Consider the following 14,985-nt stretch of genomic DNA (forward strand, 5'->3'; position numbering starts at 1 on the left):
TGGCGGGTGCTGAGCGGGCAGAAAGCACTTCTCCACTTTTAAGAGGCTTTTCCAGCCAATGGGGAGGAGGTGGCTGCCTGCCGCAGACCGAATCCCCCGAATCCCCCGGTAATCCCGCTGCCCAGGGACTCCTTGCCTTTCCCCCAGCAGAGTGGGGCAGGCCAGAGGGAGCAGACAGAGAGGGGCTGAGGCAGGAGGAAGCAGGGAGAGAGTGGAGGGTACTGGTGATGGATCCATCCAGGAGGGAGGGCAGCAGAGCATGAGAGCATGAGCTAATGCTTCATTAAGGGGCACAATGGGGGAAGGAGCCCCCCATGGCTTCCTCAGCCACTCGCCAGAAGGATGGAGAAGAGCTGGTCTGGCTTTGCAGGGCATGTGCTCAGCAGAGAAGGAAGACAAGGTGGAGCGACCAAGGAATTGCCACCATCCATGGCTTGAAGTGCCAAAGGCAGCCTGCTCCTGGCAGCTCACAAACCTCCCAGAACAAAGCCCCTCAGCAGGTGCCACCCAAAAGAGGGTCTGGTGCACACTGGGGACAAGCTCTGGCTACACATGGGGGAACCTGGTTTACTTCCAGGGACAGGGATCCAGGCTCAGTCCAGGTGGGGCTTTGGGGAGGGAATGGCCCAGGCTGTAAATCCTCAAAGCCCCTCAGCCTCCTGGCAGCAGGGAGGCAGGCTGCAGGGGCTTTGCAACACTCACAGCCGGGGTTTAATTTCTATTAATAAGGCTAATCGGCTAAAGCCCCGGCCATCGCTCACGCTCCCTCCCTCACCGCATCTCCCATGAGGGCTCCCCCATCACAGGCAGGGAGGGCAGCCCTGGCAGCAGGGCCAGGCTGGTGAGGCTCCCCACAGGTGCCGGGGCAGCAGCCCCGGGGTGCCCCTGGGGCACACTGCCCGACGTTGGTCGGAGGGCAAGGAGAGGATGTCTGCCCAGCCCTGTCCTGCCGGGCCCAGCCTGCCCACGCGTGGCAGCCGGGAAGCGGGGGCTTGCTGCCCTCCAGCGGCAGGACAGCCACGGGGGTGGCCAGCAGGGGTCACACAGCCCTCCCGCTGCCCACCCTGGCCCCTGCGCTGGCAGATACTCCATCGAGAGCCGCAGGACTGTGGCGTTCAGCGCCCCGACCGTGGGCAGCTATCATGGCCCCAGTGCTGGTGGGACCCCACATCTTTCTCCACCTGACAGAGCCACTACAGAAGCAGTCTTCTCTATTTTATTTATAAAAACCCAAACGTTTTCCACAGGACAATCGCCGAAGGAGCTGGGCAGCAGCACAGGGCACTGTCACCTGCCCCTGCCATGTCCCAGGGCTGCCCAGCAAGGGAAGGAGCCGCACGGGGGGTGAGAAGGGGCAGATGCTGCTACAAATGGAGATGGTTGCCCAAGGGGCCAAGAACAGAGAGCAGCACCCTGCAGACCCTGTCAGCCAGACCATGTCACGGAAAGCCTTCTTGTCGCCTCCTCCCTTTGGGGTTCATTTTTCTGGTAGCAAAGGGACTGTTTGGCCCGTGTTCTTCTCTGCCCACAGCAGGGCTAACAAAGCTCTGCCTTCATCATACTGCTCCATGCCACAGATGATCTTACCTACCCATCCCTCTGCTCCCCAAGACAAGCAGCATCCCCTCTCCCAGGCCTCCAGTAACACCAGACTTGTCCCATAGTAACATCACTCTGGGAGGGGGGACGAGGGACAATCTAAAAAGAGCAGCAGAGATCTGCTGCGGGCTAAAGTGTGCCAGATGGCCAGGTGAGACAAGTTCCGATGTCCAAGAGGTAAGGAGGGAGAAAAGAGAGGTTATTCCATGAGCAGTAGCACTAGGTTGCCTCCCCCTTCCCTGCTGAAATTCTCTGCCATCCGCATTTCCACTTCATCGGATGATGGGTGCTGAGCGGTCATTGGTGACCGTGGGACGTAGCTTGACTGTGGCAAAAGGGTTGGTACCTCTGGGAGGGGAAAGGAAACAGGCAACCATCAGGAAATCTGGAAAAACCATGCAGGGGTCCCACCAACCAATCAAAGGCTATTTAGTCCTGCTGGGCAGCCACCTCCATGCCAATGTAATATGGTAGAGCTGGCTGCTAAGTATGTGTTCTCCCTCCTTAACACACCCTGCTGCAGGTTCCCATGTAGTTCCCCTTGGGCTCTCCTTAGGGGCTTTCTTGCCCTCTTCCATAGGATGAAGAAGGGACACTAGCATAGGGCTGTCCCTTGCAGTGGCACTCTACACTTGTGGCCCCCAACCCCACAAGCAAGGAGTCAGGGAGCAGAAAGAGGATACAGCATCGTGCCAGAAACATGGAAACAGCAGCCCGGCTGCAGGGGGAAGGAAAGCAGGGGTTTCTGGCAAGTCTCATCTCCACAGACCTGACTCATCAAAGCTAAAAGCCACGTCCCTTACGCCTCAGCCCTCTCCAAGCAGACAGAGCTGCACAAGTCATGTAGCTCCACACTCAAGCTGAGCTGCACTTGTGGCTCTTCCAGAATGGATGGGAAGGTGCACACAGGTCTGGCCATATGCTCAGGGTGCTCAGGTCTGACGTTGTATTACCAGAGACAGGAGAGAACATTCCCAATCAGCAGACCCCAGATTGGCCCACCTCTGCCTCCTGTCCTGGAAGGTGGGTTGTGCATTGCGTTCCTCCAGACACTTACCTGTTCCTCCCACATTTGATAATCCAGAAGACTAAATAATAATAGCATTGTAATAATGCCCCTCTGTTGATTCCAGAGCAGAGCTCCGTGCCTCACTCACCGTGGGAAGAGTTCAGGGGGCTGGTCAAATACTCCTGATTTCTGCAGTGAAAAGAAAGGCAGCAGTGAGTGATCTGGGGTGGGGAACGGAGACACAGAAGCTGGGCAGAATACACTGCACACACAAAGGAAGATTTCATGAAACACCTAAGTGACTTAGGAGCCCAAGTCCTATTTAAAAGGCTCTGACTCCTTATTCTTTCAAGCTTTGTAAAAGCCCACAAAGTCACTGCTACAGATAACACCCTGATTTCTGTGGTGGGGGGGTTTCCTTATGTCACAGGTTCCCTATTCCCCTAGGACACCTTCCTTCGTCTTGGGGAAGAAAGGAGATGCCTCAGACCCCCAAAGTGTCACGTCTGAAGAGCACAGCAAACAGTGACAGTCTGAACTACGTTTCACCCTGCCAGCACAGCCAGAGATGCCCCCCTCGTGTTGCCCACATATCCCAATAAGGAGTTTATCGTCAGTGCCCTCACATGCTCCCTGCATCCACAGAGAACTCAAGAGCTGTAGCTACCTACGTACTGCTTAAATGTGGAGCAGCCTGATGGAGAAAGATAGACCTAGGCCCCATGGCCCTTATTCTGGCCAGTGGACAGTGAAGGGTCAGTGACAACTGGCCTGCTAAAGTATGCCAGTTTCTGTAGCTAGTGGCAGACAAGGAAGCCACATGTGGCTATCTGTGTTCCAGTTGGGAAGTCAAACACACACCCATTTGCTCCTGGCTCAACTGGAGACTGTTTTTGGCATAAGTTTAGAGCAAGGCTGAGTCTTTCCAAACTTCTAGTGTGGCTCAATTGCTCTGCCATGGTACTCCAAATGCTCCATATACTTCATTGCTCAATCCCAGGTCTAGCTCTACATGCTAGCCCTAGGCCTGGATGGAAACCAGTGACCCAGAGGAGGGGATAGGCTGAAGAGCCTGTTCTCCTCTGTGTTGTGCAGCCAGAGGCTCCCTGAAACCACAGAGCAGGACATGAAGAGAGAAGAGTAATTAAGTGTTGTATTTTTCAGTCCTTTGAGCCATCCAGTTGCTTCCAACCTCGCACTGGTCTGGAACCAGAGATGGTTTCCCAGCCTCCTACGAGACGGAGCAAGTAACATCCCACAGGCAGCAACGCTGTTCACGCTCACAAGTCCTCACCTTTAACTGTCCTCAACTCTAACTTTGTCCTCACCAATCAATTCCCCACAAAAGGAAGCAGTGGTAAGTGGTGGGTTTGCTTCTCAGTATGCCATCCATAAGCCATGGGTTAGACACAAGTTGTTCTAAGGCTCTCCAAAATGGCTGTGCCCTCAGCCTGTGCTTTTCCCCTACCCCAGCTGTGGCTTTAACCCAACCCTTCCTTGAATTTAGAAGAGGAGCCCTATGAAACTCCTCTCCTTTCTCTGAAGTGAGAAGAAGGATGGCATCTCTGTTAGCTGGTCACCCACTCCCAGCCTAGCCTGATCACTCCATGGTCCTACTATTAGCAGAAAGAGGTGCTGCGCTGGAGCCACCAGAAATCAGGCTGGGAGGTCATGCAGAAAAGGACTGAACTGAAGGGTCCCTGGTGAGCAAAAAGAAAGAGAAATGAGAAGGGCAGGGGCAGGAAAGTGGCCCCTTGAGGGAGCAAAGCCAGGCACCAAGGATCTGCACACACAAGGCTGACTGGCAGGGGCCACCGGGACATGGTGGCATGCAAACAGACTGGGTGAGAAAGGCCGGTGCTAACAAGACTCCTTAGCTGAGGAGAGGAGGAGGTCACACTCCAATATCTGGAAGGTGTTTTTCTTTTTCAACAGGCCAATGTGGAAAATGAATGCCTTGGAGGATGCAAGTCAGACATGGCCCACTCCACACACACACCTCCTGCACTCACCTTGGAGCCAGAACTGACTGGGGTGGCCGCCCCACTCTGGTGACTGCTGGCACCCACCGACAAGGGAGGTGGGTTCGGCAAGCTGGGCTGGGCAGCAGCAGGCCAGTAATTGCTAGAGGAAGGAGTGCTGGGACGGTCCAGGATGTCATCCATACTGTGACTGCTTCGCAGGGGGAATGGCCTGAGCAAGAGGAGAAGACAGTGGGTTCAGAGTCAAAGAACAAGGAACAGGGAGCAGCACAGGTGCTGGCCACAACACATATCTGTGGGACGTCTCTGGACAAAATGCACGTGGCTTGGACTGGCCCAGCCACAAGCACCTTTGAGAAGATGTTGCATGTGTTAAGGGAGCCACCTAGGGTAAGCCTGTGAGATCCCAGGGCACAGCAAGGCGCTCAGCAGATGCTCCAGCGTGGGACTCCATGGGGCACACCCCAAACAGATACCCCACTGGTGTTAGTGACCTACCAGGAGCCACTCCAGCTCCTGTCTGGCTGGTTGCTCTCCTGTTACCTGGTGGCTGGCCCCTCCATCTCCCCTGCATCATCCAGAGGCTTGACATAAGCTTCAGGGAACCAGCCGCATCTAGGGCACAAGAACAAAGATGAATGAGGTCCAGGCATCCACGGTTTGTGGTTCTTCAGATCCAGCTTCTCAGAACTGCTGATCTTCTATGCCCATCTCACACATCAACGAAGCTGCTGCTGCCGCTAACATACGTGACAGGGTTCCTGGACATCTTTCACCCTCCGGTGGGACATGGGATTATTGTGAGACAGTCCTTGAGCTTGGAGCAGGACTTGCTCATCTTGGCCGTGCAAAGTGCCTACTACCAGGAGCAATGCTGGTGCAATCCAGAAATAGATGCTCACAAGGAAGACAAGGCCAGCGCACAAGGAAGCTGTGGAAATCCCTTCTCCTCAGGGCAAAGCAGCTCCACCCCAGAAGGCCCCCCAAAGACAGCCACTGCTCCTGCTCGTCTCACATCTGAGTCTGAGTGTCCCTGCAGCACAGGGTGCAGGGATTCCATGTGTAACAGGGGCAGGTTTTGCACACAGATGCTGGCTGGCAGTGCCACAAAGAGTAATTCAGTAAGTGCCAGGCACAGCAGTTTCCATGCCCTGTCTGTGCTGGAGGCTGAGGCGGCCGTTGTGGTGTGAGCTGAGAAACGCCAGACCTCTCAGGTAACTCCAGCGGTTCACGGCCCTGAGCTGGGTCCCATGACAGGAGTCACTCAGTCACGCAAGCTGGGAGGGGGTCACTGTGTCCCTGGCTCTCCCAGCCAAAGCCCCTGGAGCCCTCTCAGGCAGATCATCCATGCTAACCCTGCCCACCACATCTCCTCGGCTTGGAGAGCCCCCGTGCCAGGCACGGCCCGTGACTGAGGACATAGTGATGTCCCAGCCAGATAGTGGGTGAGACGAAGTGCCACCCCAGGAGGGGAAGGGGGAGATGATTTTGGGCTTAAGCCTCTCAGCTCCAGACCCGACAAGTCTGCATCAGGCCAATTGACAGCAGCGAAGTCACATACGTGGACGAGCCCTCCAGCTTGCCGTACAGCCACCCGTTCTGCGCCTCCGGCATCAGCACCGTGATGACATCTCCGGCGTCGAACCGCAGCAGGGTCCGGTTGACACCCGTTGTGTGCGGCACGATAGCATGTACCCTCACCGTGCCGCTCCTCTTCCTGCCGTCGCTGCCGCCGCTGCCGGCCTCACCGAAGGAACCCGAACGGGAGGTACGGCCGGTATGGAGCAAACCTGCAGGGAGGCATCGGAGTAGTCTGGCTGGAGTCTGGCACCCTCCTGCAAGACCCACGCTGCCTTGAAGGGAGCAGTGCTTCCCTGGTCAAGTAATTATGCTAGAGGAAGAGCACACGGCCTTTCTCTGCAGGGAGTGAGCATGGCATAGCATATGGAAAGCACAGCAGAAGGTTCACCTTGCAGGAGAAAATCAAGTCAAACTGAAGACACTTGCTTTGCACTGTGTCCTCTTTGGCCAAATGTCTAGAGCATAGGCACTGCATGGCCTAAGCGATGCCCTGGCTGATGGCACTCTTCCCAGCCCTGCCAGAGCAACTGAGTATTTGGGTCATTTTTCCCTCCCCCTGCCCTTTTAAATGTTTTTAAAATGCTTTAAGCTGAAATTTTTCTAAAAGGAAAAGCAGGTGAGATATGAGGCAAGTGGATAGGTTCTGTAGGACAGGCTATGTTTAATCTGGTAGCATGAGGGAAGGTGCTTTTCCCTTTTTTTAAAATGGGAACTCCAGTAAGATCCAGCCCTCATGGTTCAAGGAGCCTTGAAACTTGCACATCTGTGGGCTCCCCACCTCACAGAGCCAGCCAGGAAGCCTGGCCTTGTCCTGGATGGACCCTGCTCTGAAGGCTGAGCTCACCCTCTGCTTCATTCAGCCTTGCCTCCCAAGCTCCCATATGCACTGTCCTCTCACCACGCCCAGGAATGTGGCTGAAGACTGGTGGTCTGATAGTGTGGTGGTCCCTTCCCAAACCCAACCCTGTTCCCAGAGGGGCCCAATCCCTGTGCTTCCCCCCATGATTGCTCCCGGGCATGGATCATACTCGCTGATGGTGTCCTCCGCAGTGGCCGCCTGGGAGACTCTGGTTGAGGAGACAGTCTCATTTCTGGAGGTTCTGGAGAGAAGACACTGGATCTACTCCCAGTCATGGGAGAAGCAAAGTCCCCAAGAGGTCGCTGGGGCTGTTGGAAGGAAAGGAGGCTTAATGTATATCCACAGGGGCTGCCTTAAGCAGGAGATGCTCTGAGCGATACCCAGTCCCCCTCAGAAAGTCAAACCCAGCATGTTCCACATTGCAGACCAAAGACATGCTTCCATCTTGGCCAGTAAAGGCCACAGAAGCTGGAAAAGGCAGCAAGTACCATGGCTGGCCAAGGACTGGTCTTGCTGTGCAGCCTGAAAGGGGCAGCTGCAGCCTTGCCACCATAGAATCATAGAATAGTTTGGGTTGGAAGGGACCTTTAAATGTCATCTAGTCCAATCCCCTGCAATAAGCAGGGAAATCTTCAACTAGATCAGGTAGCTCAGAACCCCTCCCAGCCTGGCCTTGAATGTCTCCAGGGATGGGGCATCTACCACCTCTCTGGGCAACCTGTGCCAGTGCTTCACCAAACAAGGTAGAGGCCATCCATGGGTTCCTCACCATCTCAAGATGGGTGGGAGTGAGCCGGCCTGATGGATACCCCTGGCTGTGGGAGGCTGAAAGAAGACCATGTGAGTGGCTGTTGGAGGAGTTGCGGCTGGCCTCCAGCTGCTCCTTCCACTGTGGTGCCTTGGTCTGGATCATGCCTCGAGCCTGGGATGAGAGAGAAGACGAGGCTGTGATGGACAAGGCAAAACAGCTACAGAAGGAGCTGAGGCTGCCATGTGCATCAGATTAGGGACCAGGTCCTCCCACAATTAGGTTTGTGGGAATGGCCAAACAGAGCCCCACAGGAGTGAGGCTGGATGGCACCCTCCAGCAGAGACCCTGTGGTCCCAAAGCCCCTGCTATAAACACCTACATCACCCTTCCCTCTCCCATCGCTCACATACCCAAATAACCCCGTGTCAGCACCATCCTTAGCCCCAGTCATGCTCTCCCAGCCCTGCAGAGTCAGCCTGGACCCCACAGCAAGAAATAGAGTCTCCTGCCCAGTCCCTGTGCAGATGTTGCCTTCCCCCAAGGGGTGGCTCAGTCCTGGTTCCCTCCTGTCTGCTGCCTGCTCCCCCAGCTCAGCTCCCCAGCACACTAGGGCTGTACCCTGCTGTAAAACTGGAGGAGGGTGTTGTAGAGCATCTGGTGCTTTTCAGCCAGGAAGCGGTAGCGGCGTTTCTCCTCCAGCTCAGCCTCCCTCTGGCTCTCAGAGACGAACGCCTGCATCTCCGAGCGCAGTCGCATCACATTCTCCTGGGCCACAGGGGAAAGCAGAAGGAAGGGATCAGCGTAAATCCAGCAGAGTGGCCTCACACACAGCAAGGGAAGGGTCAAAATAGGTCGTCGTGTCTACCAGCCTCCCAGTCCATTCGCAGTGCTGGAGCAGCACAGAGGAGACAGAGCACAGTGCCAGGGATTAAGTCCTTAAACATGGGGTTTTGATAAATGAGGAAAGGGTTTGGTAGGAGTGTGCACCACAGATCAGCAGCACCCTGTAGAAAAGGAGTTTCCTCCTTTCCAGATGAGCCTGCTGCCTTTTGAATGCTGGGGTCCACCCCTTGGCTTTTAAGGAAGGATGGGGTTGTTCAGAAACCAGTCCTGGCTCCAGAAAAATCATCTAGTTAATTTTCCAACTCCCCTTCCTGCAATCACTGCTCACCTTCATCTCCCGGACATTTTTATCACGGGCCCTCTCCATTCTCCACAGCTCTGCCATGCACTTGTCCAGGTTGGTGGCTCTGCGCTGGTACTCCAGCTCGTACTGCTTCTGGCTCTCCTGACAGGGACAAACCAGGCTGGGTGAGAAACCAGAGGCCCAGCCACACTGTGATGCAGCTCTGATGGGTGGTTGAGAATCTGAGTGCCCCTGCAATCAGGCTTCACCTGGACCTCTTATAAAAAGTCGTTCTTTACTTTTATCTTCATTTGGAAGGGCCCTAGAGTGCTCATGAGCCTCAGGATCTCAGGAACAAGAACTGGTGTACAGCTCCCCTGCACTGGGAGCAAGCTCCCAGGCTTCTGTCTCCCTCCACGACACTAGCCACCAGCATGGCCAGCTGGGCCACAATGGCACGGGACCCACACCTGTGCGGAGGCTGTGGGCTGGGGAAGTTGAGAACTCTGCTTTTGGGATACCAAGTCTCTCAGCCCTATTGAAGCGTTCAGCAAGTCCCACTGCGCAGAAGAGAACAGTCGCCTGCCCTCTTTAGTGCTCCATTGACAGCCAAGCTAAGGGGGGTTTGGTCCATGATGGGAGAAGAAGATAGGTCCTCCTAATTCCTGCTGAGGGAAGTCAAGGAAACATCTCAAATGCTCAAGCAAAAGCCCTTGGGTGGAGTGGGTAGGGAAATAGGGAGGGTTGAGGAGAAGAACGGAATTCATCACTCACACTGATGAACTGCACGTCCAGTTTGGTGTTCTTCTCCATGTGCTGCAGCAGGTCCACATGGAAGGTCTGAGCCTGGAAGAGGTGAAAGAGCCATCACCCTCATCCCTTCACCATATGGGGTGTTACATGCACTGCAGTGAGGAGTGGCTCACAAAACCCACAGAGCTAGTGACTCTTTTGCCACCTGGGCCCCACACAGAAGCCACAAATGGGCACACTGGGGCTCCCATGGAGCAGCCCTGGAGCCTGAGGGTGGGCACTCAGCACCCACCCCACCATTAACCCCCGAGTCTGGGCACAAACAGCAGCATCTGGTAGGGCTGGCATCCCCTCCACTCCTGTCCCACCACTGCCACCCAGGGAACAAGAGAAGAGCCTCCCCACATCTTCAGAGCCAGGCATGGCTCAGTCTACTGCACACCTGGCACTATGTTTGCAGAGGGGTGGTGACAGTGCACCAACAGCACCAAACGCTGCACAATGGCCAGGCTGCGGTCACGCCAGCTCAGTAACACGCCTCTGTCACATGCAGCAGGGACAGCAAGGAGGCTGGCACCTGCCAGCAGGCGTGTCGGAGGGCGGGAGATTGGGGAAACCAGGCAAATGCTGACATGCTGCGGTTAAAGAGTCGTTTTCCCCCCCCTGCATCAGCCCCCAGGAAAACCACTCACCACAACTTCCAAATCAGAGCTCAGGAGTCTCTGCGTGTTGGACATCTGCAGCAGAATTTCACCTTTAAGGAAACAGATAGGAGAGGGTGGAAAAATCCTGCGGCCATTTCCTTGTGCACACAAGGAGGCAGAGCGACAGCATGCAACTCGGGCTGGTGATATATGGGTGTGAAAGTCCAACAGATACTGCAACACGCTGCTTTGCACCCTGGGGAAGGCTGATAGCCTTCCTCCCCAGGGCTCAGCTCCACTGCCACCCCTCAGGAACTGCAGAGCTGCCAGACCAGCACCAGGCTCTACCATGGGCTCTGGGTGCTGGGTTTCCACTCTGACACAGCCCCTATGAGCCCCATTTCCACCCCCAGTGGCACCACAGCTACATTGCATGGTTCTGGCTGTGCTACAGGAAAGTAGCTACAAGCACCCACTGCTGACACTGTGTGTGGTCCCACTTCACCGGTATTGGTAGCATGAGATGGTGAAGGGAAGAGACTTGATGATAGGGAGTAGAAGAATGAGTTGGGTGGTGCAGATGATGGTAGGAGCCTGCAGAAGGGACCATGTCTGCTGGAAGCTTTTTACTAAGATGTAAAGTATCAAAGCAGTTCCCTAAACATATTTTCAACAGCCATCATTAGGCTTCAGAGTTACTTGGATTCCTGAGTGTAAGCCTCCCAACTCCAAGCTGCCATTTCAGGTGGCTGCAGGCTCAGGAGGACAACACTCTACCAGCGGCTGTTAGACCATGCTCTCCAGCTTTTCCCTTACACCTGCAAGGAGGAGCCAAAGGGTTACTCCAAGACGAAAACTTCAATTCTCAGGGCAGAATGCCTCAGCAAGGACTGGCTTCCATGAGAAGTTCATTGCCAGAGGCCCATCCCACGAGCTGGGCTCAGTCGTTGATCTCAGAGAGATAAAGGGGAGTATGCTGGGGCCTTGGAAGATATTCAAGGACACACAATAAATTTGACTCATTGCCTGCACAGGGCCTGGCGATGTGAGACACCATTTAGAGGATCTGCCTTCTTTCCCCCAATAACTGGAAAGGGACCAGCTAAGGGGAAAGGCCAAAAAAATGTAACTGGCTCATCAGAGGACAGAGGATGGTGAGTGGGAGAGCCTTACCCAGAACATGTGAGGTGGAGCTCTGCAGTGCTTGCTCCCCAATCTTCTCGATGGCCTTAAAATACACTTCAGCTGCTTTGGATAATGCTGTAAGGAGAGGAGAGGAGAGGGGAGGTGAGGGCCTGGCCTGCCTTCCCATCATCATCAGCCCCAGAAAGCAGCACACAGGACAGCCACCCCTAGTAGCTCGCCTATAGGCAAGGGCACCCTTGTTTCTCCCCATCTGTGCCTAACAACAGCAGTGGGTCCTGGAGCAGGAGAAAAGTGAATAAGAGCAGCTAAGGACATGCCATAGGGGGACCAGGAGCCTTGCCCTGAGTGACAGCAGCATCTCCTGATGCACAGTGGACACCCAGGATGGACAGAGCAGCACAATCTGGAGCCTGGGCCATGCAGGATTCCACTCACCATGGAAGGCACGCACGTAGTTGTTCCCCAGGTACACCAGGTTCTCCAGGGCTGGGTTGAACTGCTCCAGGATACTCTGTGGCCAGGCAGAAGCACGTTAATGCCCGTCTTCTCCACGCCCCGGAGACCTCAGCAGGTCAATGCCCTCCCGCTGCAGTTTGGATGGGTGCAGCTGGGACCCAGAGAGCTCTCCCAGCCATGATGCTGGATGGCTGTGGTGATGTACAGCCGTGCACAGTCAGCTCCCTGCTTTGGAGGTAGCTGAGACCTTCAGCTGCCCGGAGTCCCCTCCAGCCAGCCAAGGGAGGAGCAATGCCACAGGGCAAGGTAGCTCACTGGAGGGCCAAGTAGCCCCCTGAAGATGGCTTTACCCAAGGCCCTATACACGCTGCAGACAGGACAGTAACTACAAGGGGATCTGAGCAGCATTTCCCTCATCTCTGAGCTTGCTGGGGTGAGGACCACCGTTTATTACCTAGGCACAAACATGACTTTTTCCCTGGCCAGGATTTGATGCGCTGCCAGAGTCAGCAGCTTGGTAAAGAGAAGGGTTTGTCTACTTCGGACCAGCCTCACTCTTACCTGCTGCATTTATCAAAGGTGTTCATGCTTACATGATAGCAGACCAGAGGCTGGAATAAGCCATTCCCCCTTCTCCCAGCCCTCACCACCTTGGTGCAGCACCGATGTGCATAGTGAAGCATTTGTGAGATCAGACGACTCTTTCCAGCAAGGGGGAAAACAGCTGACTGAACTTCTCCTTCCTAAAGGCAACCAGGACACCTCACCCTTCATGCTCCATGTCCAAACCACCCTGATTTCCTGATTCTTTCCCAAATCTGCCTTAAGACCCACGCCACCCTTCCCTCCTGCTGTCTGCTCTCAAACACAGCTCAGAGCCCACAGGAGCTGCTGCAGTTCAGCCCAGGGACAGATCCAGTCCCCAGCTGTCCATCCTTCCAAGGAATCTTTGGCAGAAAACAGCTCTTCTCGTCCTACCCGCATGTCTCCCCCAGGCAGACAGGAGCAGCCTTTGGTGCCAGCACTCACCTTATAGATAGCAATGGTGGATCTGTAGGACAGGTCCATCTCCGGAGTCTTTTCCTTCTCCCACAGAGAAGCAAGGAGCAAAGGAGAGCACACAGTGCTATACTGGCCCAGAGAACTCTGCTTCTGCAGAGCTGAATGGATGGAAAGAGCCCGTCACTGTCAAGGTAGGACAGCAGGAAGACACAGACGTGGTACAAAGGGAACGGAGCACTGCTGGAGTTTAATAATTCACCAGCCAAGAGGCTGGAACTTGATCTCTGGAAGTAACTGGACTCTGTGAAGAGAGGAATCCTGCAACAGCCAGCAAGGGCACGTGACCGCCTCCTTGAATTATTGATTGTCAGCTCGGTACCCAGCTCCCCCTGCCCTAACACCTGCAGAGCCAGCCACCTGCCAGAGGAACCGCCTGATGGCTCACTGCCACCACTCGCAGGCGGCTCGCTCGGCCTTGCCGTGCTGGCCAAGCATCTTCGGGTCACTCACACGCAGGCACTGCCAGCCAGGAGATCCCTGTCAGCTTGCAATTGCAGGCAGCAAATAGCAAGCGGGGGCAAAAATATGTAAAAAAAGTTTAAAAAGGGTTTCACGTCTTCCCTGGCTGCTATTCCCCCAGCCCAGGCCTCAGCTCGCTGGCTCGGAGCCTCCCTCCCACCCCCAGCCTCAGGAAGACTCCCCGCTGGCGGTGCCCGAACCCTCCTGCTCTCCCAGCCTGTGTGCAGGGGCCCCAGCAGCATCACTCCGGGACACCCGGGGAGCGCAAGGCAGGGACAAAAAGCAGTAAGGAGCTCATGTTTTCTCCATCCCAAGGTGTGGGGTTTTGTTTTTCCATTGGAAGGTAAACCCCTTTGATAAGCAGGTAAAAGAAAACCTTTATCCCATATTAAAAGCCTCTTAATTCCACAATCTCATTTGTGAAACTGAAGATCAGAAGGCAGATAATCAGTTTTTAGCCCTGTTTGTGACTCAGCACCCACACTCCTGCCAGTGCTGTCCCTCGGGATCAGTGAGCACCTGGTCCAGGAGGTTTGCTGCAGTTACCTTGTCCAGGAACCACCTGGTGATACCAAAACTAAAGCCCCACCTGCAGTCATTTGTATCCCAGGGGATTTCAGTGTTCCTCCTTCTAGGCTCAGCCACAGCTCCAAGAGGATTCTCATATGGGAGCTCGTCCAAAGCCTCTCCCCTGGCTGCAACGCTGTGCTTCGTGGGACGTCCAGCCACTCGCACCATACATGTGTCCCCAGGGCTGGCGGCAAGGACAGGCCATTCACCTCTTCAGCCCACACAAAGGGTATAATCCTGCATCTCAAGAAGCCCAATGCCTGATTTTCTACCTGTAAGAAATTAAGAGGCTGCAAGAACCCCTCTGGGACCATTCAGGATGGAGAGAGAGCCAAGACAACCATGGACTGCACAACAGTGGAACCAAAACAAATCCTCTCTTTATTTCAGGTCATGTTAGTTTTGCGTAGAAGCACTGTTCACAACACCGGTCCCTCCAGTCAAAAGCAAATTATTAAGAATCCAGTTTTTTAGGTTACTCCTCAAAATGCCTCCAAATAGGTACATAAATTATTTATAAATAAACAAAATTTACTGCAGAAACACTGACTAGTCTAGCAGTCACAATGGGATTTCCAGCAGCAAAAAAAAGTGAACCCAAGTTGTCACAAGGTCAACTTCTTTGGTGGGAACCGATCTTAGAGAATTTCAATTCCCTGTCAAGAATAAAGAAAAACAATTTCTCTACCAAGCCAAGGCTGTTGCCCCTCATCTTGGGCTTGCTGAGAGTAAAGTCAGACTTTTGTATCTCAGCCCTTGAGCAAAGACTAGCTCAGCAAGTCAGGTGGCACGAAACAGTCTCTGGGGTAGTTTGCCGCCACCCTGGGCACAGTCAGTACCTGTGGTTCCAGTCCATCTTGGAAGGGAAAGCAGAAGGTGCTACAGAAAACAACTGGCTCAGAAAAGGCTCCCCCTTCTCCCAAGACCAGTCTCAACATTCTGCAGCGTATCTACTACACAAAGCTACAGCACTTCTGCCCTACTTCAA

At 54.6% G+C, this 14,985-nt stretch overlaps 1 protein-coding gene across 1 annotated transcript; it reads right to left on the reverse strand.

Moving 5' to 3' along the window:
• Positions 1-1,871: 1,871 nt before the first annotated feature.
• BAIAP2L2 (BAR/IMD domain containing adaptor protein 2 like 2) lies at positions 1,872-13,065 on the reverse strand (the record flags this gene model as incomplete). Its single annotated transcript, XM_080349670.1, has 14 exons — positions 12,936-13,065; positions 11,886-11,961; positions 11,478-11,564; positions 10,353-10,414; positions 9,682-9,753; positions 8,953-9,069; positions 8,400-8,546; positions 7,800-7,952; positions 7,200-7,338; positions 6,152-6,380; positions 5,134-5,205; positions 4,621-4,801; positions 2,757-2,797; positions 1,872-1,947 (listed from the first exon to the last, which is right to left on the reverse strand). The coding sequence occupies exons 1-14, from the start codon at positions 12,972-12,974 to the stop codon at positions 1,872-1,874; spliced, it is 1,491 nt and encodes a 496-aa protein (XP_080205796.1). The 5' UTR covers positions 12,975-13,065.
• Positions 13,066-14,985: the final 1,920 nt, after the last annotated feature.

This window comes from Nesoenas mayeri (assembly GCF_963082525.1).
Source record: "Nesoenas mayeri genome assembly, chromosome: 1".
NCBI lineage: Eukaryota > Metazoa > Chordata > Aves > Columbiformes > Columbidae > Nesoenas > Nesoenas mayeri.